Raw genomic sequence first — 26,003 nt, 5'->3', positions numbered from 1 at the left:
AAGCAAAGGAACTGAACTGGGGAGAGGTATATTTTTTAAAAACAATGAGTGTATTGATGAAAATTTAAGGTGGGGAATGAACATTTAGACTATAGCATCACTAAGGTGTCTTCCACCTGTGGATTTTAGGAATCCTCAATCTCCAGCCTGTCACTGGATCAGGAGGCATTTCCTGAGGTCTATTCCACTCACTCACCTCTGCCCCTGTATCTCTTCGGTCCTTAGACACTGTCAACTGGAAACCACTACTTCCACCTGTCCTTGAGGAGAACTCAATAATTCAGTGTATGAATGAATTCTCCAATTTTTTGGTTTTTAAGGTTTGCTTTTCCCCTCAGGTACTCCACATCAGCATTTTCAAGGTTGGAGAAATTGGGCATCAGACATCCCAAGCCTTCTCCTTTTATTGGAAACTTGCCATTTTTCCGCCAGGTAAGAACAGTCTTCCATTGTCTTCAAGCATAAGATACACTGAGCCCATGGCAGCTTTACCCATGAAGCACTGCTTCCATCTAGGTCACCTACACTGGGCGCTGTGTGGTGAGCCCTCCCCTGCTTCAATGAATTCTCACGTGATGACAATGATCCATTGCTTATCACCCATCAACATGTGTTGAGTCCTGCCATCTTGCCATCCATTTATCCATCCATCCATCCATCCATCCATCCATCCACCCCAAAACCCCCTGGCTGAGTATCTAGACATGCCAGGCCCTGGGATGTGGAAGAAGTAGAAGTTATTATGCCCTCAAGTGTGCACATGAAATTACAATATTCGGCACTGGATGGGATGTGCCCTGCACTAGATTAGGTGAGAGAGATGGTAGCTGTGATGTCCTTCAGAGGAGAGGGAGATTTGTCAGGGTTAGAATCACCCTGGAGAACTTCCTGGAGAAGGAGCTCTGGCAGGAGCAATAAACACAAACCAGGTGGGGAGCAACAATGTGCATGATTGCATTTAAATGAGAAATAGAGCACAGCTTGATGAGCAGCCTGGACTGACTGGAAGCCAAGGATGGGGGAGGACTAGGACAAGCACCTATGTGAGAGAGCAACAGGCTGGATAGCTGGCGGTCTAGAAAGGCCAGCCTACTATTCCTTTTGAGCAAGAGAGGGACCCTGAAGTAGAAGGTTACTCTGTAGGAGTGAAGATTTAGTTTAAGAAGCCTAGGTGAGGGACAACTGGGTGGCTCAGCGGTTGAGCACCTGCCCCTGGCTCAGGGCATGATCCATGGTCTCAGGATCGAGCCCCACATCAGGCTCCCTGCCTGGAGCCTGCTTCTCCCTCTGCCTATGTATCTGCCTTTCTCTCTGTGTCTTTCATGAATAAATAAATAAAAATCTTAAAAAAAAAAGAAGTCTAGGGGAAGTGGTGAGGACTTGGCCCAGGGTGAGGGTGAAAAGAGAAGGACATTGGGGGCAAACTTAGTAGCTCCTGAAACTAATTTAGTATAGAGAATTCAAGGCAAATGAGCCAAAGCATCGCAAAATGTTGAGCCAGGTTCACAGGGAGAATGGCCATGAGTTGACAGAAATAGAAGGTCGAGAGGGCAGCTGGCCTGGGGAGATAGCTTTGATTGGCCAGAGGGACATGCAAGTGGAAAGGTCCTGTAGGCATTTTTAGATAGAGGCCCAGCACTCTATCTTCTAAGAGTATTTTGTTTTCCTTCATTGGGTTTTCTCAGAAGCCAGATGGCTTAATCTGCGAACTCATGGTGTTGCAGCCACCAGACCCAACATCAGGAGCCAACAGATCCTGCGTGTGAAGAACTACTGAGCTAAATAGAGACTAGAAGGGCTAAGTGGGCCATTCCTGGTCATGTCTGGTCAACATCTCTCTAGGATTTCCCCACCCCCACCATCAGAAAGGCTGGCCCTCAGCACAACACAGATAACAATGTTAGGGGTTTCGTTTCCCTCTTCCTCAGTTTCTTTTCTCTTCCTTTCTGTCCAACACTCTTTTCCCTCTTCATTGTTGTTGTTGCTGTCTTCCTAGTGTTTTAAATACCTTTTCCTCACCTCCATCTCGGGGGTGGTGTGTTCACAACATTAAGCCCACAAACAGCAACCCCACCAAGGCTTCCTGTGAGTCCCCGAGGCAAATGTGAGAAAATTTCTAAGTGTCAAAAGAGAACACACTGGATAGGAAATTAAAAGTAAATGGATTTCACATATTCCTGGGGTGGGGGGAACGATCAGTTGCATTCAGTTGAGTAATTCAGTATTAACAGTTTGAGGAAAAATAGTAGAACTGTCCATGTGAAGAGAACATGGTGCTCCTGCCTCTGGTTAATTTCCACATATGCTCCTTTTCAGCTCGTCATCCTTGTATGTACAAACCTTGCCAAGTTCTTTCTAGAACATAGTAATTTCAGTGACTATTTTTATATTCATATAAGCTTTCCTTGATATATGGCAAACTTAGACTGTGAAAGTAGATGTAATAAGAATGGGATGTATTTCCATTAAGGACATCCACCTCTTCCAATGCCCCCCTACTCTCTCCTCTTTCCCACCCCTCAGATGTCTCCCATGTACTGCATTCCCACAACACAGAGATCTAGCAGTCTTCAACCTTTCATCCCTCCCTACATTTCCTCCATCTATATTTGTACACACACTCCATCCCCACTACATTACTCCAGCCCTATAGCACAAAGGGTGTAGCATTTTCTGACCTTCCACCCCACGCATATCTCTAGGTATACTTGTTTCCCACTACAAAATGTGTCTAATGTTTTGTCCTATATATAGTTACTCTAAGGTTCTTATGTTTTGACTATGTTGTTTTCAGTTAAAAATTTAACTTGGATCATGATAATTCAGAATTTGTGATAATTTGGATAGATTCAGGCATTTACACATATAGTGACTGTCAAAAGAGGCTTTGCCAAAATTAATAATAATATAAACCAAGTTGTAGAGGGGAATGTTAACATAGTTGAGAAAGCAAACAGTTTTCAAATATTTTAGCAGCAATTACACACAAATACTTGAAGTACAGATGATCTCCTTCTATCCATTAAAGCAGAGTTGACCGAGATTTTTCCTTGGCAATATATTTTTTAAAGCTACTTGTTTATTCTAATAGTTCAAAATACTTGAAAGCAATAGAACTTGAATTCTTTTTTATTGTTTATGTAATTGTGTTCTCACAGTTCCAGACTTTTTCTTGAATAAATTTGAATACTTGATATTTTGTTTAATCTTTTTCTTACGATGGTGCTATGTTTTCCACAGGGTTTCTGGGAAAGCCAAATGGAGCTCAGAAAGCTATATGGACCTCTGTGTGGGTAAGAGTGAACTCTACTCTTCTACCATTTATCTTGATTTCTGCATGTTCTGATAAGGAAGTAATAACCAGAATGGGGATGTGGCATGTGTTTAGATCCTTTGAGGATCCACAAAGAGAGAGCCTCGCTGTATAGATGAGGCTCCAGGAGGAGGCCTCAGGGTTGCTCAAAGGGGGCCCTATGGGAGGCTGAAAGAACATGAGCTCTCAGCCTTTAAGACCCTAACTAGTTAGGTCAATCCCTAGATGCCTTGACCGTTTCTCACCACTACTGCAATCAGACACTTGAGAACTAGTCTAGTTCTAGTCTAGTTTGCCTTGAGAACTAGATGTGACTGGTCTTTTCTCATGAACTTACCTAAACCAACTCTGTGGATAAAACATCCCGTCAGCTATCTGACCATATAATCTACCATCCAATACAATACACCGTGCTATTAACAATCACCCCAGGACAACAGTGGACATGAAGACTGTCCTGGATATATTGGAACATAGGGTCACCCTAGTTCTCAGCCATGTAAAGTAATAGAGCCCCTCTTTTTTTCTTGAATTTTTCTTTTTTATACCCGAGAATGCTCCTTCTTAAAAAAATTTTTTTTCAGAATCTGGTGAACAAACATATGTTAAGAGCATTTATTCTATTCAAGATTTGACAGACTTAAATCATATTGATTCTCAACATGTGTCTTTCTCCACTGGAGTCCTAATTGTTTTAGTCTGTTCTTGTATCGCTCCTCCTCAGCCACTGGGTGATTTTTAGCAGCTCTTCTCCAGACCACCAGGTCTGTGTTCACTGTTTTAGGTGCAATAAACTTCTGTTGTGTTCCTAAAGTACATGCTAATGGGGTCCAGTGGTCTGTGAACCCTTCTATCCAGTGGATCCATTAAACTTATTCTCCCAGTGATGATTTTCAAAAGATTGACTTGTATTCTGTGGAAATGGTCCCACAGTTTTGGCCTAGTTGCTCTCATTGCTGTTTAGTTATATGATCCTGCAAAAGTAATAAATTGTCATACTAGATGATCTCCGTATTAGTTTTTATTGATGCATAACAAACCAATCAAAAACACAGGGACTTAAATTGTTATTTATCATGTGCCTAAGAGGTGGCTGGAATTGATTAATCTAAGCTACACTTGGCTCAACTCAGCTGGGCTTTCTGGTGCATCCGCTGGTCCTCTGGGCAGGTAGCTCATTTAGGGCAGGCTCAACTAGGGCTCTGCTCCATATACCTCTCATCCTTCTTGAAATAGCGAGCAACCAGGGAAGGCTCTTCTCAATGTGAAGGCAAATGTTCAAGAGAGCAAGCCTAACAGTGCAATAACATTTTAAGTTTCTGCTGCATCATGTCTGCTAACATCCCATTGGCCAAACCAAGTTATATGCCCAGATTCAAAATCAGGACAGGAAGCACACTCTGCCCACAGTGAGGCTGAAGTGAGTCATTGGCCAAGCCTGACATCGATGGGGCAGGGAAGCCATTCTTCTGATGGAAGGGCAGGGAGGTGGTGCATATCTTTCAATAATGAGCAACTCTACTTAATCCTCTAAGATTTCTTTCAGCTTGGTCTTTGCTTTTTTTTTTTAAGTGCATAGCTTCTTACTTTAAGCATGATAGATACTTAATAAAGGCTCAAGGGATTGACCCATTTACCTGTCTTACTTTTGTGCTGCTCTATTGCTTTTTAAAAGTTCTCATTCCAGTTCTCTTTTTCCAATGGTCTCATTCTGTGGTTGACTTGACACTGACCTTGGAGACTGTCCCATACATTGCTGAGACACAGCACTGACTCAGAATGACAGAAGCTTCCCTAGAATTAGGAAAAAGGCTAAGTTTGAATTCTAGGAATCTGTTCCCTTGAGTACTTCTTGTACTGATTTTTCAGAGTAAAACACTTGGGTATTTTAAAATAATTTTAGAATGTCAGATGAAGAGTTTAAAGGGCACTGTATTAACTGGTGGGTGGTGTGGTATGCATGAATGTATGGGGGGAGGAGGAAGAGAGAGAATTAGTTTCCTTGACGACAAGATGTCCAATCAACTTTTCCCCCAACTTTAAGTTAACACCATTTATTCTTTTCATTTCAAGAAAACGTAAATCAAAGGGAATGATTTCAAATGAGGTTTTAGAGATAGAAATTGCAGTATCATCTCCACTTTTTGTTCCCACCTCTGGTGAAAAGAGGGGAAAAAGAAAGGTGATGGCATGTGATGGCATAATTTCTTCATTCAAAACTGTCAACTTTTTTCTGCTTTAGAAAAAAAGATGAACCATATAACGCCAACTTCTTTTTGAACATGTCCATTCCTGAATTTGGAGGCAAAACGGTGGTGGGGCAAAGAGTTGACTAGGCTCTGTAATCTTGACGTGACTCAGTGTGCTCACCTTTTAAAATGAAAAGGATGGATGAGCTTATATTTAAGGTCCTTTTTAGCCCCCCCAAATTATTTTGTTACTTAAATTTTCACAAAATCTTTTTGCTGGTTGGGAATGTCAAGGATAAACTACATTTGGTAAAAGACCCTTCTTTTACAGTGATTCCATGTAAGTTATAGTAATTTTTAGACTTAGAAAATATAATCAAGACCAGATTGGTCCTCTTAAAAATTCAAATGATAGACTGATTGATTCACCATTTGGCAAAGGAAGCCCCACACTGTTGATGCCATAAAGAGAACCACTGTATTGTTAGGTGACAGTACACTACTGCACATTGGGAGAAACATGGACAGATAAACAGAGAGGATCTCCTCTTTGCTCTGGACCTGAGAGCCAAATATGGGGATCATTATGCTTATTATCTGGTTGTTATCATTAGCAACCCAATCAGAGTTTGGGTCCCCAAACTGGAGATCAGCTCCTTATCCATTTTCCCTCCCACTCACTGCTATGGGGAAGATACTGCTAGAGAAGCTTTCTGCCAAGAAGGGTTGACAACATCACTGTCTATTGTTACCACTACCACCACCACCACCACTGAGAACAAAATGTCTTTACCAAGTATCTAATTATGGAGCCTGCTTTGCCACGCGCTGTGCGGATAAAACTACACATGTCGTCTCTGCTTCCTTTGAACTTGAATGTAAAGCAGATGGACTGGCATGCATACCTATCCAGTTTTTATTCACAATACTTGATTTGAACTCTTTTGAATTGCACAGTAGTACCCTTGACAACATAATAGGAAAAAAATGCAAGGCTTTACTGCTTTAGAGAACACGCCGTCAATTAATGATTACGGGTTGGCTCCTTCACTCTGAGTGTGAGCCCCAAGGTGGATTTATATTCCTCCCCAACCCCTAAAAGAACAGTATCAGCATAATCATCATACATTTGTGATTGGGTATAAACAGGATGGAGATTATTTTCCCTTCCAATTTGTAATTGACTTTATAATCCAGTGGATGACAAGCTATTACTATTAATTACTTTTTTTAAAAAGAGATTTTATTTATTTATTTGAGAGAGAGAGAGAACAAGCAGGAGTGGGGGTGGGGGAGGTGCAGAGGAAGAAACAGACTCCCTGCTGAGCAGGGAGCCTGATGTGGGGTTCAATCCCAGGACCCTGAGATCATGACCTGAGCAGAAGGCAGACACTTAACCGACTGAGCCACCCAGGTGCCCCATATTACTATGAATTACTTATAAATACTAATGGCACCTAAGTTCAGCTCATTTGTGGCTCCTAAAGCCTCCTATCCAAAGCTTCTTTACACTTCTCTCTTTTAAGTGATAGTTCTGTAGCTGTTCTTTTATTTGGTCTCATCCCACCTCTTTTTGCCCTCACATCACTTTGACCTTGATTTCTAGTATAAACTTAGTTTCCTCTTGTTGAATTTGATTTTCATGCCCCTTGGCATTCATCATCTCTGCCTCTCCATTTGATTAGTGGCCCCTCATTCCTGTATCCCTTTATCAAGCCAGATTTGTTCAATGATCTCATATATTCTCATTAGAATATTCAGTTGTAAGTAAGTAAGAATGCATATTGTATATAATTCAGAAAGTACAAACAGTATATAGGAACAAGTAAAACTGACTCCCTTCTTGGACCCTTAGCCACTTGTCATCCACTGGGTTATAAAGTCAATTACAAATTGGAAGGGAAAATAATCTCCATCTTGTTTATATCCAATCACAAATGTATGATGATTATGTTGATACTGTTCTTTTAGGGTTTGGGAAGGAATATAAATACACCTTGGGACTCATGCTGTGACTGAAGGAGCATGTGATTGCCATTAAAATGTGGTGGTCATGATTTTAAATCTTTACCACTTGATGGTAGCTTTGATTTGTGCTTTTTAAATTATGAGCAAGCTTGGATATCTTTTCATATGCTTGAAATCCATTGCATTCTGCATTCTGAAGAATTCTTTGCCACTTTTCTGTTGGATTAGTGATCTTTTCCCAATTTAGTTGTAGAAGCTCTTTATATATATTAAAGAAAATAGCCCATTACATCCATATACATTGCAAATATTTTCTCCAGTATATTGTTTAACTTGGTTTATTGTGAAGTTTTTCAATCAGAAAACATTTGTTTTCTTTTTATTGTTGAGTTTAATCAATTTTCATGGTTTCTACATTTTGGATCTTACTCAAAAAATATATTTTTAACTTTCATTTTTCTAGTGTTTTTTAAATTTCATTTAAAAATTATATATTTAATACATTGGGAATTTATTTGAAGCTAAAGTTAGGAGGCATTCACTTTTTTTTTTCTCAGATGGTAGTGTTCCATCTGGAAATTCATCCTTTTCCAACTGAAATGAGTGTCATTTTTATTATTTATTAGCTCCCATATATATTTCTGACTTCTGTGCTGCATTCCCCTGCCTAATCACATGCCAGCGCTGCACCAAATAACCTCATTTGGATATCATGCATGTAGCACCTTCTGGTACCTAGCAGCAGTAGAATGTTCTCAATGTTTTTGCAAGTTTCGGAATCTGAAGCAATCTCTCAGGGAACCTTGAGCCCCTGAACTGAAAAAAAAAAAAAAATCAATTTAGCAAACAAATAAGGCTTTGGTATAAAAGACCTAGCACTTAGACACAAGGTTCATGCCCACAGGAGGTAGAGGTGTCTCATATGCTTCCAACCTAGAGGTTTTTAGCACCATTTTTATTTAATTAACTAGCACACGTGAACTAATAGCACCTTGTCACCAGGCAGTGAGAAAGTTGAGAACTTTGGGATACATATGAAAAAGCAACGAAAACAGTAAGGTCATTTCAATGTTTTTTAAAGCTCGGATTTTGTTGTGCCTAGGAGAGTGTGTGTGCTTCAGGAGTGAGTACCATAGGAAACCTTCTCAAGGAAGCACTCTTGGCCATCACACTTGCGTACTTTGTAGGTGTGGCCGCAGAGCAGCACCCACAAGGTTTGCTTTAATGCCATCAGATGGCTATGTTGTCAATGTATGGGACATTTGCTGGCCTACCTCCATAGATCCAGAACTCTGGGAATGAAAAGGCTCTAAAGGACTGAGCCTGCTGCAGCCCTGTGCCCCCTGGTTGTTCCCTAAGAAGATGCAAGGTGGAAACTGAAAATGTGGCCGAGGATAGGGCAGGGTGGAAACTATTGCCTTTTTGTTCAAGAAAATACTAGTGTTCAGACTCACTCCTGGACAACTGATATGGGGAGAGGGTTCTCCTTTTTAAACTGGACTGAGTTCAAGAGAAGCATACATAGGTGTTGAAGGGTGGCGGAACTCTTAGGTGGGAATGAAGCCACTGTTGCAGAAAAGTTGCACAGATGCTGATGCTTAGGATCAAATATGTAAGTTTCTGTGGTTGATTTGCAGAGTGTGCCTCAGAACGAGTGTCTTTTACTAAGTGTGTGACCTCAAAATGTGACTCAGTTTTAAGAGGAATTAATGAAAATGAAAACTACTCTGACCACGGAGAAGACACGATATCCCTGAAACTATGGCATGAAGTACAGACATCCTAAATTATTTTAACATCTCTGGTCATGAGGCCTGACTAGGGGCAATATTTGGGTCTCCTAACTTGGTAAAAGTTGAGTCTTTCATGACAGTGTGGAAAACAAAGCTTAGACTCACCATTTTCAAGTAATATGAATCTGAAAGTGAAATTAGTATGAGACCTGGTGGTCCATATGCCATAATTATTGAGAATCATTCAGTGAGTTAAATATCAATATTCTCACTGGTCAACAGAGATCAATCATGAACCATCAGCTTTCAAGGGTACATTTTTAGATGAGTGATTACACTGGTATTGCATTTTAGGGGGCGGTGCATTGTTTTATTAAAAATATATATTTAATTGGCTGATATTTTTTCTAGGAGGCCTTTAAGAGCAGGAAGAAAGTTGTCAGCAGGAAAACACACGACAATTATCATCAATTGAAACATTTAGCCCAATAGGTAGAATTATCAAAGCAACAATTGTCCTAAGATTTATCTTAGGTGACCTAGACCGGAAAGAATGGGATGAATTCCATTAGCATTCCACTTCTCTTGAATCAGCCTTGCATAGACTTTCCACCTCTCCTCTCCGAATCATGGTCTCTTGTTATTCCCAATGGTGAATTACCACAAAGTGTCCATTCTTCCTGGTGGCTTGAGATCACCTTTTCTCCCCCTAGTCTTTATCCAAAGACCTTTCTGACGTTTACCCATTTTTTCCCGGATTTTGAATCTCTTCTTTTAGCCGCTATTTCACACCACTTCCTTCCTCCCTCCCCCCCCTTATTCAATGACAACCCTTAGGTGGTGGTTGCTGCATAGTTAAATGACTACTACTGTCCAGGAGTTAGGATCAAGGGTCCATATTAATTCCTCTTCCTTGGGTGGCAAAACATCAAACAGAGCATGCCAACTTACAGTAGAAAACTGGACTTCAACCTCCAGCCCCCCCAAAAAATTAAAAAATTAAATTAAATTTAAAAAACAACATCAAATTCTAGCTCCCATTCTCTTATCTGCTACTTGTTAGTTTGATGGATTTAAGCCAATCTCTTCTCCTCTCGAAGCCCCAGATTTCTCAAAATAAAATGAGGGATGTGGACTATATCAGTGACTCTGACCCTTTAATTTTGGGCCCTGGTGAATAATATATTTTGCATGGTGATCCAAGACACACACACACCTGAAATAAAAGTCTTACAAAAGAACATCTTATTTACTATAAGAGGCACATTGACCTATTCTATTATATTATTTCATGAAAAACAAAGCAAAACAAATACAAGCTGGTCACGACTCACTAAATCGGTTTTATAACCTCTAGTAAGTCAAGATGAGCAATTTGAAAAGCAAAGGGCCAGATGATACCTGAAACCCTTGCCAGCTCTAAATGAGGTGGCTACAAACCAATGGCTCAACCCCAACAGTCTGCACTAGAAAATTTTTATAAGCCCCTGCTTTTATGGTGGTTTAAGACTCTGAGAGATCTCTGACAAAATCTAGCAGAAGTAGAATAGAAGCTGAAACCATTCCTCCAGAGGTGGGGCTTTTGCCCCTGACTGCAGAACCAGAGCTAGCACGCGATGCCACACAGCACCTTACTGCTGCTGCTTTAAAAATCGCAAATTCAGGCATTATTACAATGATTTCCCAATCTTAACCCAGAATCTTTCAAGCTAAAAAGTTTAACAAAGGGATGCCTGGGTGGCTCAATGGTTGAGCGTCTGCCTTGGCTCAGGACGTGATCCTGGGGTCCTGGGATCAAGTCCCATATCAGGCTCCCTGCATGGAGCCTGCTTCTCCCTCTTCCTGTGTCTCTTCCTCTCTGTGTGTGTCTCTCATGAATAAATAAATAAAATCTTCTTTTAAAAAAGCTTAACAAAATATAGGGGTTGACAATTTAAAACATCTCTCTGTAAGATTTTTGCACTGAGTGTAAATATCTAAGTAATTCATGTGAATATCCTGTCTCAGCTGGTTTGGCCCTCATTGCTTACTTCTGGGAGATAAGACAGCAGAGGCAATGGCCTAGAAACTGGAAGTAGCCCCATTCACTGGGGGTGACCAGGTATGGAAAACTGACCAGGCTATGGGTGCTGACCAGAGCAGCTTCCAGCTGGTGAGCAAAGCACAGTGTTTAAAGGGTAAGAAATTGGCAGCTCCCCATTCTAGCAAACACTGGCCAATGTGAACAGTCCAGGAGAAAGCTGCCCACAGAGAAGGTGTCAGCTGGATAATAATCAGACATCCATAAAAGCAGGACTCAAGAAGGCACGTCAGTGGACAATAGGGCCCCAAAACAGGGTGTTCCAGGCCCTGAGAAAGGAGTCGGGGGAGAGACCTGAGAACAAATCACACACAGGCACTCAATCTAAGACTTGGGAGCATGATGTGAGGTGCAGAATGCAGAAACCAGACCCTATCCTTGTTATCAGCTGGGGACAAGAGATCTATCCTGGCTGCAACAGATCAAGGCTGAGGACAGGACGTTGGGGACAGGCTGGGACTGCAGGTGGGGGATGAGCACTTGGCTGGGAAGAGTGGAGGGCTCAGAGGCAGGAAGTCAGCCTCAGATTTTCAGTTTTACACTCCTCGATATGCGTTCCCCAAATCTACCACTAGAGCAGGTTCAAGGTGGAAGGGAGCTCATTCTCCATCAGTGACAACCACGTATGGCATCAATAACTTCTATATCCCCAAGGTGACAGCCCTGCACAAATGTGCCCCCAAACAATAGAACATCTCAAATTAAAATTGCATAAAAGCTCTATTTCCAGCTAATATTTTCAAATAATAAATTCCATATTTAATTGAATTGTACCTGCAACAAATCCAAGTTGTTCAACCCAAAATGCAAAAGAGAATTATATAACCTAGTCATGAATCACTGTGGCATTTGCCAAGGCATTCTCCCATCTGGAAGCAGGTCCAGATAACACATGGCATTACGCAGACATCATGTCTAGAACTCTTTTCCTCAGATACTCTCAAAAATTGCACACACTTACCCAATTCTTACGGCTCTCAACCCTAATTAATTGAGAATGCAAATAGCATTCGTAGTCTGTCCAAAAAGAAGAATGACAAACCCTCTTTGATTTCATGATTTTAAAAAAGCCATTACTGAACTCAAAGGAGCAACTAATTCTCAATTTACACAGAGCTTAAAGTTCCTCTTCATCCCGATATTGGGAGCGGAGAAACTTTTTTCAAGTTCTTGGAACCCTTAATGGATTAACAAAGAAAACCATTTTAAATCTTTGTTACTCACATAGGACAGAAGGCAAAGGCATCTAAATGTCTACACCAAATTAACTCTAGATATATAGTATAAACTTTCAAACAAACAAAAAAAATCACTTATTACACGAATTTGAAATTCTACTAAATTTTGCATTATCAAATTTATCTTTAAAATGAAGCATATAGGGGCACCTGGTTGGTGCAGTTAGTTAAGCAGCCAACTCTGTATTTTGGCTCCCATGATGATCTCATGGATGGTGGGATCGAGCCCCGAGTCAGGCTCCATACTCAGCGTTGGGAGGAGGGGAGTTCTGCATGAAGATTCTCTCCCTCCTACCCCTCCCCCCACTCACACTCGAATGCTCTCTTTTGATAAATACATAAAATCTTTATTGAAAAATAAAATAGGGGCACCTGGGTGGCTCAGCGGTTGAGTATCTGCCTTTGGCTCAGGGCGTGATCCCAGTATGGGGATCAAGTCCTGCATCAGGCTCCCTGTGAAGAGCTGCTTTTCCCTCTGCCTGTGTCTCTGCCTCTCTCTGTGTATCTCTCATGAATAAATAAGTAGAATCTTTTAAAAAGTATATAAAATAAATAAATAAAATAAAATAGGCCATATTCTCTTTCTTCCTCAGGACCCTTCAATTTTCTAGATTTTGGGTTATTTACTGTGCATTCCAATTACTCCTGGTCAGACTTGTGCGTGACACTTCCGCAGCTGTGCACATGAGGCAATTCCTAGTAAGGGACTGCCAGGATTTACGATGCCTGCATGCCTGGGGCAGATCATGGCAACTTAATTACTAAAATAAGTTCCTTGATTATTGTTTGCATTTCAAGACCATGCTCCTCACAACTTCTCCCCCATCACACCCCCAAACTGCAAGAATTTTGTGACCTACTATACGAAATTTTCCACTTGGAGTGAGGCTTTCAGTGTACTGGCCGACTGACGAAGGCCTGATTCTCTGACATGCTCTCCAGGCTCCCCACATGAACCACTAGGGAGGCACTATTAGCAAATGATGCTATGTTGGCCTCTGTCTAAAGAGGAACTCATAACCTTTGCCCTGGGCCTTTGGCTGATGGATGACCCATCACCACATGGTAGGTGGACATGGTGGACATGGTGAGGGTGGTCTTTTGTGTTACAACACCTACCAGCACCTCTTGATACTACTCAGGCTACAGGGAAAGTAGACATCCAGGTATTATCAAGACTTCTGCCCTCCCAACAGGACCCCCCCGGGGAAGGATATCCAGGTCCCATCAGGGTCATCCCCCTCCATCTTTTCCATTGCTAATGCAGTGTCCGGTGCATATTAATCACCAGAGAGGCCATTCCACTTTCCTTTAAAGGGTATCCCCAACTCTCCAAGTTCTCTTCTCAGATTCATGGGCAGACCAAGGGATGGTTTTGCCTTATGACTGACATGGCCACTGGATCCTTCCCAAAGACTCCACCTAAAGATTCTCACCTGCTTTCCCAAAGTCTTAGATGTCTCTGCTAGAGCTTGGGTCCCTCAGGCCATCCCAGTTCTTTGTCCCCCTTAGCCTGGGAACCCACTATGATGCTATCTCCTGAGTGGACACTTAACATCCTGAGGTCTGCCCTCCTCCAAATCCATACTTGTTATTGAGCACTGTGGGCTTCAGTGTCTGAGACTCCACAACTGATACCCACAGAAGAAAGATTTCATCTAAGTAGGTGGAATGGGTGGTGGTAAAATACAACATAAAACACCATCTGAATCCTTTTTAAGTGTACAGTTCAGCAGCATTAAGTGTATTCACACTGTTGTGCAAACATCTCCACCACTCATCTCCAGAACTCTTTTCATCTTGAAAAACAAACTCTATATCCCTTAAACAAAAATTTCCCATTCCCCCTTTCCTCTAGCCCCTGGCAACCACCATTCTACTTCCTGGACATTATGCTAGGTGAAATAAGTCTGTCACAAAAGGACAAATATGGTATGATTCCACTTATCTGAGGTTCTTAGAGCAGTCAAAATCATAAAGCCACCACAACAAAAAAGCCCTCCAGCCAAATGTCCATGTCATCCTCAACACCTGGATCTGACCAGGCATCAGGGGACCCATAAGTCCCACAGCCACAGGATGTGGAGGCAGGAGAGCCCATTCCACCTACTTCATCTGTCTGTGGACACTTGGGCTGCTTCTGCCTTTTGACTATTGTGAACAATGCAGCAATGAATATGGGTGCACAAGTAGCTCTTCGGGACCTCACTTTCAGTTCTCTTGGGGATATATCCAGAAGCAGAACTTCTGGATCATTTGGTACTTCTCTTTTTACTTTTTTGAGGCACTGCCCTACTTTTTTCCATGGCAACTGCATCATTTTACATTTGGAGAATGTAACAATGCTTTACTATTCCCTCTGACTGTTGGCTACATGACCACTACTTCTTGCCTTCAAACCTTGAGAGTGAACTCCAGGCGAAACTTAAACTTTCTCCTTGTGCTCTGGAATCCAACTGGTCAATGTGAACCACACATTTCTAATTGGAATGCATGGCCTCAGTCATCTTGCCCCGACTTCCTGTTGACTATAGGCCAGCGAGCACATTCCTTACCAGACTAGCCCTGTTATCAACAAATGCTTGAACTGCACCATAAATTCAGTTCGTTTTAATAAATTCCCAGTAGTCCCCTCCCAGAGCCCCTTCTCCTCTTATCTCACTCTCTGCCAAACTCTTTACAATTTATGTGTTTGCTTTTCAATTCTGCTTTCAGCCCCTCCAAGTTTCCTCCTTCCTGCCAGGTCACTGTAGCCTTTGTGTCTCGTATAAATTTAGTCCTCTGTGTCTGGGACTCTGGTTGATTTCTCCTTTCTCCATCATAGGGCCACTCCTCCTCACCTGGGCACCGGCCCTTCACTATCTGGCCTTCCCACCTTAAGGAACTTGTCAAGATAGTGGTCTTGCAATTTGTAGCTTGTTCTTGTTACTTTTCCTTCCCTGTGTTTCTCAGCTATGTCACAGGCATGCATTCAGCTTTGTGATGATTGGCTGGAGGACGCACACTGAAAGCCCCCCGCTCCGTCCTCACAGCGTCTGCACTGATGTGCACTTGCAGAGAGAGGCTGGAGGGCTTCACAGCCAGTCATGCCAAGGAGGGATGGCAGGTGGCCCCTGGAGAAGAGTGCACTCAGGTGCGTCAGCCTGTGAGGAGGTTGCAGGGGATTTTGGCTGAGATAGAGATAGGGAGAGAGTACCAGCCAAGGGTGTGCTAGGCAAATGTGATCTTGGGGGCCGTGATAGAGAGCATGACCTTGGCAATGCAGGGGAGGAGTCAGACCCAGCCGTGGTGCAAAGGAAGTGGCTTACTGGAAGGAAGTTGTGCAGATGCCAGAGTAGAGAAGCACAAGGCCAGGGGTGCGTGGTGGTGGGAGGGGGCCAGAGGAGGAGGGAGATTATAAACAGACAAACAATCCTTCTAATGGCCCAGGGGAGGAATGATAACGATTTGGCCCATCAGAAACGTGAGATCGATAGGAGAAGAATTTTATACAGGAAACGTCCCGCAGCGTCCGACACGAACATTCACCCATCATCAGGAAAGAAGACACGCATCAACCCTCACTGCTGAATGCCGGCTTTGAGTTCTGGAGGGAAAATGATCATTGCCCGCAGACAGAGGAGGGGAGGATGGCAGAGGGCAGCTCCGTGTTTGCTGCCATCAGTCACAGCTACAGATGAGCCACGGGATCCCCAGTGACTTTAGGGGCAAAGCACCGTAAGGATCACGGAGCTGCATTAGGAAGGCCACAGGAGGGTGCGAATCCCAGAACATGCTCAGAATCTGGAGTCTCCGGCCTCCCCTCCTTCCACAGTCTAGCATCGCTGTTTCCCACAGAGCGTCCTTTGGACCATTTCCACGGACTATAATAATTGTCACGTGGAAAATAAAAAAAGGGGGGGGGGTTCTCCTTGGTCAAATGCTGCAAAACGCCAGGTCAGTCGAAGGAACACAGGTCTCTTTACCGTGGGACTTCTCAGAGGCTTTCGTGTAATAACGTGCTTGGAACATCTCCAAGTGACACATTTGGTATGCAGGGTTTATTTGACCACAGAACTTTCTTTGTTGTTGTTTTCCAGAACGTCTCTTGGGACTAGAATATGGAGAACTGGCTTTGAGAGAAAACACTGATCTAATAAATAGCCTTTTACTCTCAGCTATTCCACATGAAACAGAGCCATTGATGAGAACAGCTTACTTCACCATTGACGAATTATCAGGGTTGCAACCAGTAATTCCTAATTACCTCCACTTCAAGATTTTCTCTGTCTCTGTCTCTCTGTGTGCGTGTTTGTGTTCATTCTGAGACGCTGTGGAGAACAGGAAACACGGTGCCATGCGTTTTGCATGTTTATTCATTCCCTTTTATCCTCATACCTTTCTCTCATTCCCTTCCTCTCCCCAACAGACAACCATTCCATTGTCCTTAACATGTATTTTTTTGGGCACACGTTCTTGCAAACTGTGTGTTTGTGTGTATTGTCTGTAGCTCATATCAATGGCAGTGTCCTCATTCCCTGCTTTGGTTCTTTCACTTGGTGCCATGCTTTGCAGACCGTCACATCACTGGGCTCCCATAGAGCGTGTGGCCTCCATCCGTCCTGCCTGTCCCCTCTCCCCCCAGAGGGGACACCTGATGGCCTCCAGCAAGCAATGTTGCAGTGGGACTTCTTTTACGCTTTATGGACTTGTGTGTGCATTCTATGGGTATATATCTTGCCTTTATGACTCTAAGAGACATGTATCTTTATTCCCTGGGGCCACTTACATAGTAAATACCAATCCATAACTATTTTCTGGTATCTGGATCACAATACCTCATGTAACCATCCCAACAACCTTGCAAGTTTGGCTGGGCTGACTGCATTATCCTCAATTTATATGGAAACATATATGACAAGAATAAAATGTGGTTGGCAAGAGGTGAGTGCAGGGCTGTGCAAGTTCTCCTTTAAAAAAAAATTTTTTTTTTAAATTTTGAGTAGGCTCCACACCCAGCGTGGGGCTTGAACTTACAACCCTGAGATTAAGAGTTGTATGCTCCTCAGACTGAGCCAGCCAGGTGATCCCAGGTTCTCCTTATTAATCCAAAGGCTTTTCTGTTCCAGTCTCCTATTGTCTTTCCTTGGCTGCCAAATCTCCTGCCTTAGGATATTGGCCCTAATGCCAGGTCACATCATTATTTGTTTACTGCCCTGCTCTCTTGACAGAATGCCAGCTCTATGAGGACACAAAGTCTGTCTCTGCTTTTCTGGGATATTCCCAGTGCCCACAACAGTGCCTGACACAGAAAAGGTACCCAGGAAGTATTTATTGAATGACTAAAGAAATTACCCCTGAGCATGTGTCTTTCAGGACAAAAACCTCAACAGGAAAGTCTTGTTATTTTGCTGATTTGGGTAATTAGTATTATTTCCTTGGGACATAATGAAAGGAATTGGGGGAAAAATCTCTCATATTAAAATCAAGGTTTTGGGTGGAGGGGTCTATAACCCTGCCCCATCAGTGACTATGCTTCAATTCAGTTGTGAGCCCATAAAAGTACAAAAATGATTCACTGCCATGTCAGGCCATCTTGGGGTCCATGGGATAAACAGATAAGGGGAAGGTAGTGCTCTCATGACACACTCACAGGGCTCCCCTCACTCAGGTCATTCATCGGTCTCTTATGGGGTTACTAACCCTTGAGGGGTCTGTCTAGGGAGCCAGAGAGAGCACTGGATTGCAAGCCAGATCTGGGTTCTGGTCTTAGCTTGGATGTTTCCAGCCATCGGACTAGACCGAGTGACTTAACCATCATCCCCAACCTTTAAAAACATGTGAGTGCCTGTCTCTTCCCAGATCTGACATGAGAATCAAAGGCGCATGATAGTTCATGCAGCCTGCCAAGGAGCGAGGGTGATTCCTCTGCTCCTCAGGTCAGTTTCTGAAAGGTGTTCTTGAATGATCTGGGGCCTGGGGAGAGTGCCAACTTCAGGAGCCGTCCCCAGCCAGGTGTGGGGTGATCGTCACTCCCTCCTGCTGCACGTCCTCAGGAAAGCTGGGCAGGAACGCCTCTGGCCTTTTGCACCTCTCGGGGAACCCCTGCCCCCCCTTCTCCTGGCCCTGGCAAGTGTCCAGGTGGTGCCCACTGGTCACCTCACCTCTTGGGGCCTTTATTTTCGTAGCCAAGCAATGAGGGTAGATGTTGGGATAGAATGGAGTTTCTTTCTCTAAACCATTATGATCTAGACTTTATTTTTTTTTTCTCCTGCCCTTGTTTCTCCCCTGCTATGTCTGAAATCCTTCTGCCACTGAATTTTCCTTTCTTTGGAGTCACACACCTGCTCTGATTCCTAGCCCAGGACCGAGCACGTGTCTCCCTGACACTGGGGCTCCTCCCTGACCTCATTGTCTTTTTTAGAACTGACTCTAGCTTTTGTGAAGCCCCACTATTCATATTCGGAGTCCACATGGCATTCGGAGAGAGGAGATTTTGCTACAGAGTCTCAAACAAATATATGCCCTGCACGTACTCTCTGCAACAGGACACACAGCCACCAGAACACACACACACGGTCCCCTCCGGCGCCCAGGAATCTACATGCCTGGGCATCACTGTGTGGGCGCAAATATTCAGGGACAGCCAAATGACTATTTTAATGTTTCTTTGTCCCTGCAGTGCCATCTAACTATTTATTTAGTAGCTTGATGCTGTTTGCATCAACAACTTTGCCTTATAGGCTGTTCTTCACGTTTATGATTCTTACTGTGAAAAAAATTGCTTGCCTAACATCTGTTCTGAATTTGTTTTTTCTTTATTTTTATTTATCTATTCCCTATTGAATTAAATTTGCACCAAGGACAGTAACTTGAATTGGACTCCTCAGTGTCCTTCAGGATTTCTATACACTTCAATACATCTCTTAATTACTCTTTTTTTATTGTTATGAGCTAGACATATATACCCATGCTCACATAGGCAGATTGGTTTGTAGCTTACCTCTGCCTGTCCCCCTCTGGGGAATAAGTTTTATTAACTGAATAAATTAAATGGGCGGGTATATTCAATAGAGTAGAGAGGTTTATCGTTATAGGTTTGTTTCAGATAATTTTCCCTGTGCTGCCCAGCTCCCTTTTTTCTGCCATAGCTCTGTTCCGGAGAAAGCTTGACTATAGCTTGACAGTCACAACTCACCAGGACTGGAAGGGCCACTTCATCTTACAGATGAAGAAGCTGAGGGTCAGGGCAGAGGCTAACTTCCTGCCCCAGAGCCAGACACTCAGGACAAGTAGGATACAGCCTGAACCTGAGTCTCCTGGCTGCCAGGCCTGGGGTTGTTCCTAGGCAGCATGAAGCCTCCTGGTGGACCCTGCCACCACCCACACACTGTGCCATTGCCGTGGACTTGGGCCCCTCACAAGCACGCATTTGCATGTTTTTCATGGGTGTGGCTGGCACGGGTTGGGTGAGGGATGTGCAAGAGATGGCATGCTGGCAGGGTGGGTCATTGGCAGGCCTGGCACTCGTGGACTCCCCTGGGAGCACTGTGGTTCTCTAGCTTCTTCCAAGCTGGCTTGTGTGAACTCAGCCTGGAGTCCTCATTCACCCCCTACTGTTACCACCAGAAACCCACCCTAGGACCAACAAAGCATATTCCTGGCAGTAGCCAAGAAGGTCCCTAAAAAAGGGTAGTGAAACCTGCTTTTCTACTTGATAACCTGGGAAATCTACCAGGTTTAGGAACTGTGACCCCAAGACTCAAAGGACTAGCTCAAAGTCACAACATTCTAACTCCTGATGCAATGCTCTTTCTGCCACCAGTTCTTAGCTCATCCTCGGAGGGGCATTCCCTTCTCCCCTTCTTTGTGACCTTTCCGACACTCCTTTCAGGGTCTGGGTCCCTTTCTTCTGATGGCACAAAGACAGAGGGGACAATTTCTCCCATGTCTGGAAGAATTCACTGCTGGCTCCACCTCAGGCATTGTCCACCCAACAGATGTTTTAGTCTTGGCTATCTGTGTATGTAGCACCGAGCTGATGGCAATAGGGAGACCATCCATCCCTTACACTCACCCACCCACACACACCGACACCCACACCCCCCCACACACACACCCACACACACAGTATCACTCATTTCTTGTTTCCTAAAGAAACATGGCATCTAATTCAGAAGAAAAATGTGGCCATGGGCCAAGTTATGCAAGAATGCCAGGTAGTAAGTGACTGAATACATGATTAACCAGACAACCTGAAGCCATGACTTGGGTAAGAATCATGGGCCAGTGAAGGCAGATGCTTCCTGGAAGAGGCAGTACTTGAGCTTGATCTCGAGGAGCAATAACAGGGAGATGAGGATGACGAAGGAAGAGTCCTACCCAATAAGAACAGTGAGAGAAAGACCTTGGGGCAAGAATGGTTGGAGTAAGAGAAGTTGACCATCTGGACATGGGAACAAAGATGGGGCAGTGACCTAGTCCATATTGACCTATGACCCTGAAATGAGATTAGAGGCTCTCTGCTGACTTCACTCTCAGTGGCTGGACAAGTCTTCCCCTAAAGGGGGATCTGAGAAGCTCTTCTCAGTGTCACTACATTACAGAACGTCTGATTCAAATGCAATCTTTGGCAGAGCCATCGAGTTGGAGTGGGGAGGTGATCTAAGAATTCTGCATCCTCAGCTGTCCCCCAGGTATCTGTGCAGAGCCAGAACTGAGATCACGGTGACAGCCACAAAGGTAGACACACAGTGAAGAAGCCAGTAGAGCAGCCCTGCAGATGGACACTTCTTCCATAGCTGTAGAAGAGAAATAGGAAGACTGGGCCACAGGTTTTAGAAGGAACAGGGACCGGGTGTCTTTTGGAATGCAGGATAAAGGTGAATAAAGAGAAATAAGATCCTGAGGTTTCAAGTCTGGCTTCAAATCAGCTGGCCTCAGGGTTTGGGAAGTCAGGAGGATATGAAGTGATTTCCCAGAACAAGAGAGGCAAATTCAGAACCATTCCGCCATTTATTCCTATGTATGAGGTGCTCTACTAGCTTCTCAGGGATGCGAGGGAAAAAAGAATAAGGCTTTATGCTCAAAGAATTCATAGTAGTAAGGAGCTCATCGATCAATAAAACAGAATGAGATACAAATCCATGGAGGAGTGGACCAGGTGCTATAGAAACTGCAAGGCTCCACAGAAGATGGGACAGGTGACTCAACTATCAGAAAGGGTTTTCCAAACTAACAAGATGGAGCCCAGGAAAATTGCGTGTGAAAGAATGGGGCATGGAGGTACACTGCAAATTTGTGGGAACACAGATAACCCTTTTTATAGCAACTGTATGTGGCTGTGGTTCCCAAACTATGTGCTAAGACAACCCAGGGTGCCCCGGTGAATTAACCGGGGCTTCCTGGGACATTTTAAATATTCATGAGGAACACAGTGACATCTGTTGGTCACTGTGAGAAGTAGTTCCAATTTATGTGGATTCCTTATTCCAATATCAACTAAATTGTTAGAACACGAATAACTATTGAGTTGTTTGGACTGTTGGGTACTTCCTTTGGCTTTGGGGGTGGGCGGGCTGTGAAAAGCTCCTGAGTCACTATGGGTGCCATGAATTGAGAAAATTTGGGGACCTTGGTGGAAGGAAATAGGCAGAGAAAGAGGTTATGGCTCCTGCAGGGCCCCTTGTGACAGGCCAAGAAGCTTGGACTTGTTACTTCAAACAATGGAGAGACAACATAGGCAACTTCTGCTTCCAAAGGTAGACTTGGCTTGGAGGGAGGAGTTGGTTTGGAGGCAGAGCCCATTGGGGGCTACCGCAGTGGTCCTCATGAGAGAGGCATTAGAGGTTGGCACTGGAATACCCATTACGGAACTCCTACTGCATGCCCACAACTATAATCAGGGCTAGACACCAAAGATAAATAAAATAAGGTCCCTTTGTTCAAAGGGAAACAAGTGGAAAGTGGAGAACCGCTAGCAGTTAACCAGGCAGGAAAACAAGAAGCAGGGCTACTGTTCCAGAAAAGTGGAAGGAACAGCATGTGCAAAGGTGTGGAGGTGAGGGATGATGGAGAGTTTAGGTGAATCGTCCTGGCTCTTGGGGTGACCGAGAATAGGGAGGGACAAGGCTGAAGAACAGGCAGGGGCCAGGTTGTGAGGGATGCTGTTGTCCATGCTGAAGACTCCCAGAGGCCTTGATGGTGACCAACCACTGAAGGGTTTTTAAATAAAGGAGCAGTACAATTAGATTTGCGTTTTACAAAGTCCTAGGTGGATAACTGAGTCGGGATCCATGTGTAGACAAGCAGCAGGTTTATCTAAACTTTACTGGGGGCAAAACATTCTCACGTTTCTCATCCGATCCCCATAGTAGGCCTCTTTTATTTAAGACCCTGGCTTAGGGAATGCTGTGGTTTGCTCAAGGTGACACAGCTGTTAAATCACAGGGCAGAGCCTTGAGCCAAGTCTCCGCAGCTGCACCCCTGCCAACCCCCACCCTGACTCTTGAAGGGCCAATCCAGTGAGACATGCCCCCACTTTTTGTGTTTTTCTTATTACAAAAGTCACACACACTCATTATAAAATACTGGGACATTAAAGAAATACACAACGTGAGAAGTAAATACCCCCATAACTTCCTGCAAATATATCTCCTTCTAGACTTTTTCCAGGGATATTATTAACGTGCCCTAGCATAGTGCCTGACACAGAGTATGTGCTCAATAGATGCTTGATGAATGAACTAATAGTCAGTTCAGCTATTATTCACTGACACAACTATACGTACTATTTTACAATGTCCTTTTCTGCTCAGCTGTGTAGCCTGGGCATCCTCTCGCGTTGGTTTCTGTAGGTGCCTCCGATGAACAGCCCAGAGGGCTTGACCGGCCCTTCTGGAACAGGGCCAGGCAGCCCAGAGGCCAGTACTAGCAGGCTACCCTGCCTCGGTGCCCCGAAGGCAATCATCCACTATCTTGATTGAACTGACTGATCAGTTTAAAACAAACAAACAAACAAACAAACAAACAAACAAAGGAAACCAAAACCAAAAAAACCTGCTAATTAAACAAACAGGTGGATTTTCTTGTTTGCACGATACCTCACTGATTTGCCGAAATTTTCTCTTCAACCAGTCGCTTTGGAGTTCCATAAGCAAATTCTTCTGTGCATAAATAAATCTAAATGAATGATTGGCCAGGAGCTTTTACCTCAAAGGTGAAGCTAGAACTTACCTTTGGTAATTGGGCTGGCGGGGCAGAGCGGGGGGGGGGCGGGGGTCTGGGCCACAAAACAAGAAGATGCTCTGAGTTTCCTCCTTTAAAAGACCTCACCTAAAAAAAAAAAAAAATAATAAATAGAATAAAATAAATAAATAAATAAAAGACCCCACCTGAGCAGGTGGTGGCTCGGTCTCACACACCTGCTAAGCCCTGGGGCTGCTCCACCAACCAGGCGGCCTCGCAGAAGCGCATCCCCTGGAACCAAACCATCCCCATGCCCAACTGTCGGTTGGGCAGTGGGGAGGGGCTCTGGTTCCACCATTGTCCTGACCTTGGGCACCTTCTTTCACTTGGTCTCAGGGTCCTCTTCTGAAAAGTGGGTACAGTAACTACCGCCTCCATGTCCCAGGAGGATGAAAGGAGATGACGCGGCCAGGGCACCTAGAACCAGGCCTGGCAGGGAGTAAGCACTCAGTAAATGCAAACAGTGGTGGTTTGCTCCAAGGTTCTGAGGACGGTCCCCAACCCAGCCGAATACTTCACTGGCTGATTTCAGGGATCTAGGAAGTTCCTCCACGCTCTATAGAGAGTAGACTTAAAATGCCAAGACCTGTGATTTCCTTTTTAATTTGTGGGATTACTAGCATTCGAAGCCACACCAGAGTGCAGAGATTGTCCTGTTTTGCTCCCATATTTCAGAGACGAGGAAGCTGGAGCCCAGAATTAGGCTTTACAGAGTTTGCCTGTGGTGGTTGAGCGAGTTGCAGTGCTGGCTGAGTCTAGACCCAGCCTCCCGGGCTCTGGTGTGTATCACTGGGCAGCGTGCCACCCATCTGGGGAAGCAGTAGGATGCCCCCATACATTCACACTGATGTACAAGACTGAGGTCAACCCCCCTCGGGGAAATGTTTTGAACAGCAGAAGGGAATCAGGTATTCACAAAGTTGAGGAAAAGGGAGCACCATATTGGTTAGGACTTCTGGGTTACAGATGGTAGATGCCCAACACAAGAGAACTGAAGCATACAAGCTAACTGAACTGTGGAGGACCCATGGGTGGCTGCAGCAGGTGGAGCCTCAAACCCAACTTTGTACTTCCTCGACACCCTGTTTGTCTGAAATGTCTGCTTGTCCCTGTTAGCCCCTCCTGCAGGCAGTTCTTACCATGTGGTAGAAAGATGGCCAGCCATAGCCCTATACTCACAGATTCCCGAAAGTTTAGCAGCTTCAGGAGAAAGACAAAGCTTTCTGCTGCAGTCCCCATGTGTCCATCCCAGGAAGGATTCCGACTGGCCCTGGTTGGGGCACGTGTCCACCCCAGAACCACTCACTGTTGCCAAGGAGATGAGATACCGTGATTGGCATGGCTGGGTGGCGAGTCCATGCGCATGGTCGGATGCTGGGGATGGACTTGGGGGCTGGAATGGCAGGGTGCTATCACTGACCACTCCTCCGGGGTGCACACAATGGGGGAGGGTCTTCCTGAAAAAGGGCTGGGCACACAGGAGCTCTGGAGCCCTCCCAGGCACCCAAAGGGAAAGTCTGAAAAGCAATCTTTGTTATGTTTTTCTCTGCTCAAAAATCTTTCCAGGAGTTCCTCAAACTACAGATGAGTGTTTGTGTAAATATAAATTCACAAGATTACACAATTTACATGTAAAATGGGGCCAGTTTTCTCACGAGGTTCATAAACCAGCTCTGAAGCAATTCTGAAGGAATTGTGACAAAATTGTTTTTAGCATTAGCAATATTACTAGAAAAAAAGCACAAAGACTCCCAAGGTGCTCACTTGGAAAGGACAACTTCCATTTGGGTGTAGAAGTATTTTGTTGTTGTTGTTGTTTTAAAATCCAGATTATATGTAAAATTATTTCAGTAATAACTAAATCAAAAAAAATAACTAAATCAATACAAACACATGATCAAAATGTGTGTACACCCTAGTGTAAATGCTTTTGTTTTAGGTCTAAGAATATAGGGAAATGAGAGTGAGTGTGAACTTTGGTTAAACATAGAGCAGGATTTTTAACTTGGGGTTTGTGGGTCCCCATCCTGGTTAATGTCAGTTACCTCAAGACTCCCTTGGGAACTTGTTAAAATTAAAGGGCCTGGGTTCCACCGCAGAGACTCTGGTCAGACAGGTCTGGGTGGGGCCAGGTATTATTTTCTGAGTTTTGATCAGCCATTAAGGCTGAGAATCACTCCCTTCAGACAGTATTTCCCAGAGTGTGGGAGTTGCCTCTTGGCATCAGAATCTGGAGAGCCTATGATAATGCAGATT

General features: G+C 44.1%; 1 protein-coding gene across 3 annotated transcripts in view; it reads left to right on the top strand.

Moving 5' to 3' along the window:
• TBXAS1 (thromboxane A synthase 1) overlaps positions 1–26,003 on the top strand; it is a 162,707-nt gene that overhangs the window by 44,876 nt on the left and 91,828 nt on the right. For all 3 annotated transcript variants that reach the window (XM_025982180.2, XM_025982179.2, XM_072762894.1), the window contains 2 exons: positions 339–432; positions 3,241–3,293. In XM_025982180.2, the coding sequence (XP_025837965.2) occupies positions 339–432; positions 3,241–3,293 (147 nt within the window). The remainder of the gene's footprint in view (positions 1–338; positions 433–3,240; positions 3,294–26,003) is intronic.

Source organism: Vulpes vulpes, chromosome 7 (genome assembly GCF_048418805.1).
Source record: "Vulpes vulpes isolate BD-2025 chromosome 7, VulVul3, whole genome shotgun sequence".
Lineage (NCBI taxonomy): Eukaryota > Metazoa > Chordata > Mammalia > Carnivora > Canidae > Vulpes > Vulpes vulpes.
This window is presented reverse-complemented; position numbering and strand designations above follow the sequence as displayed.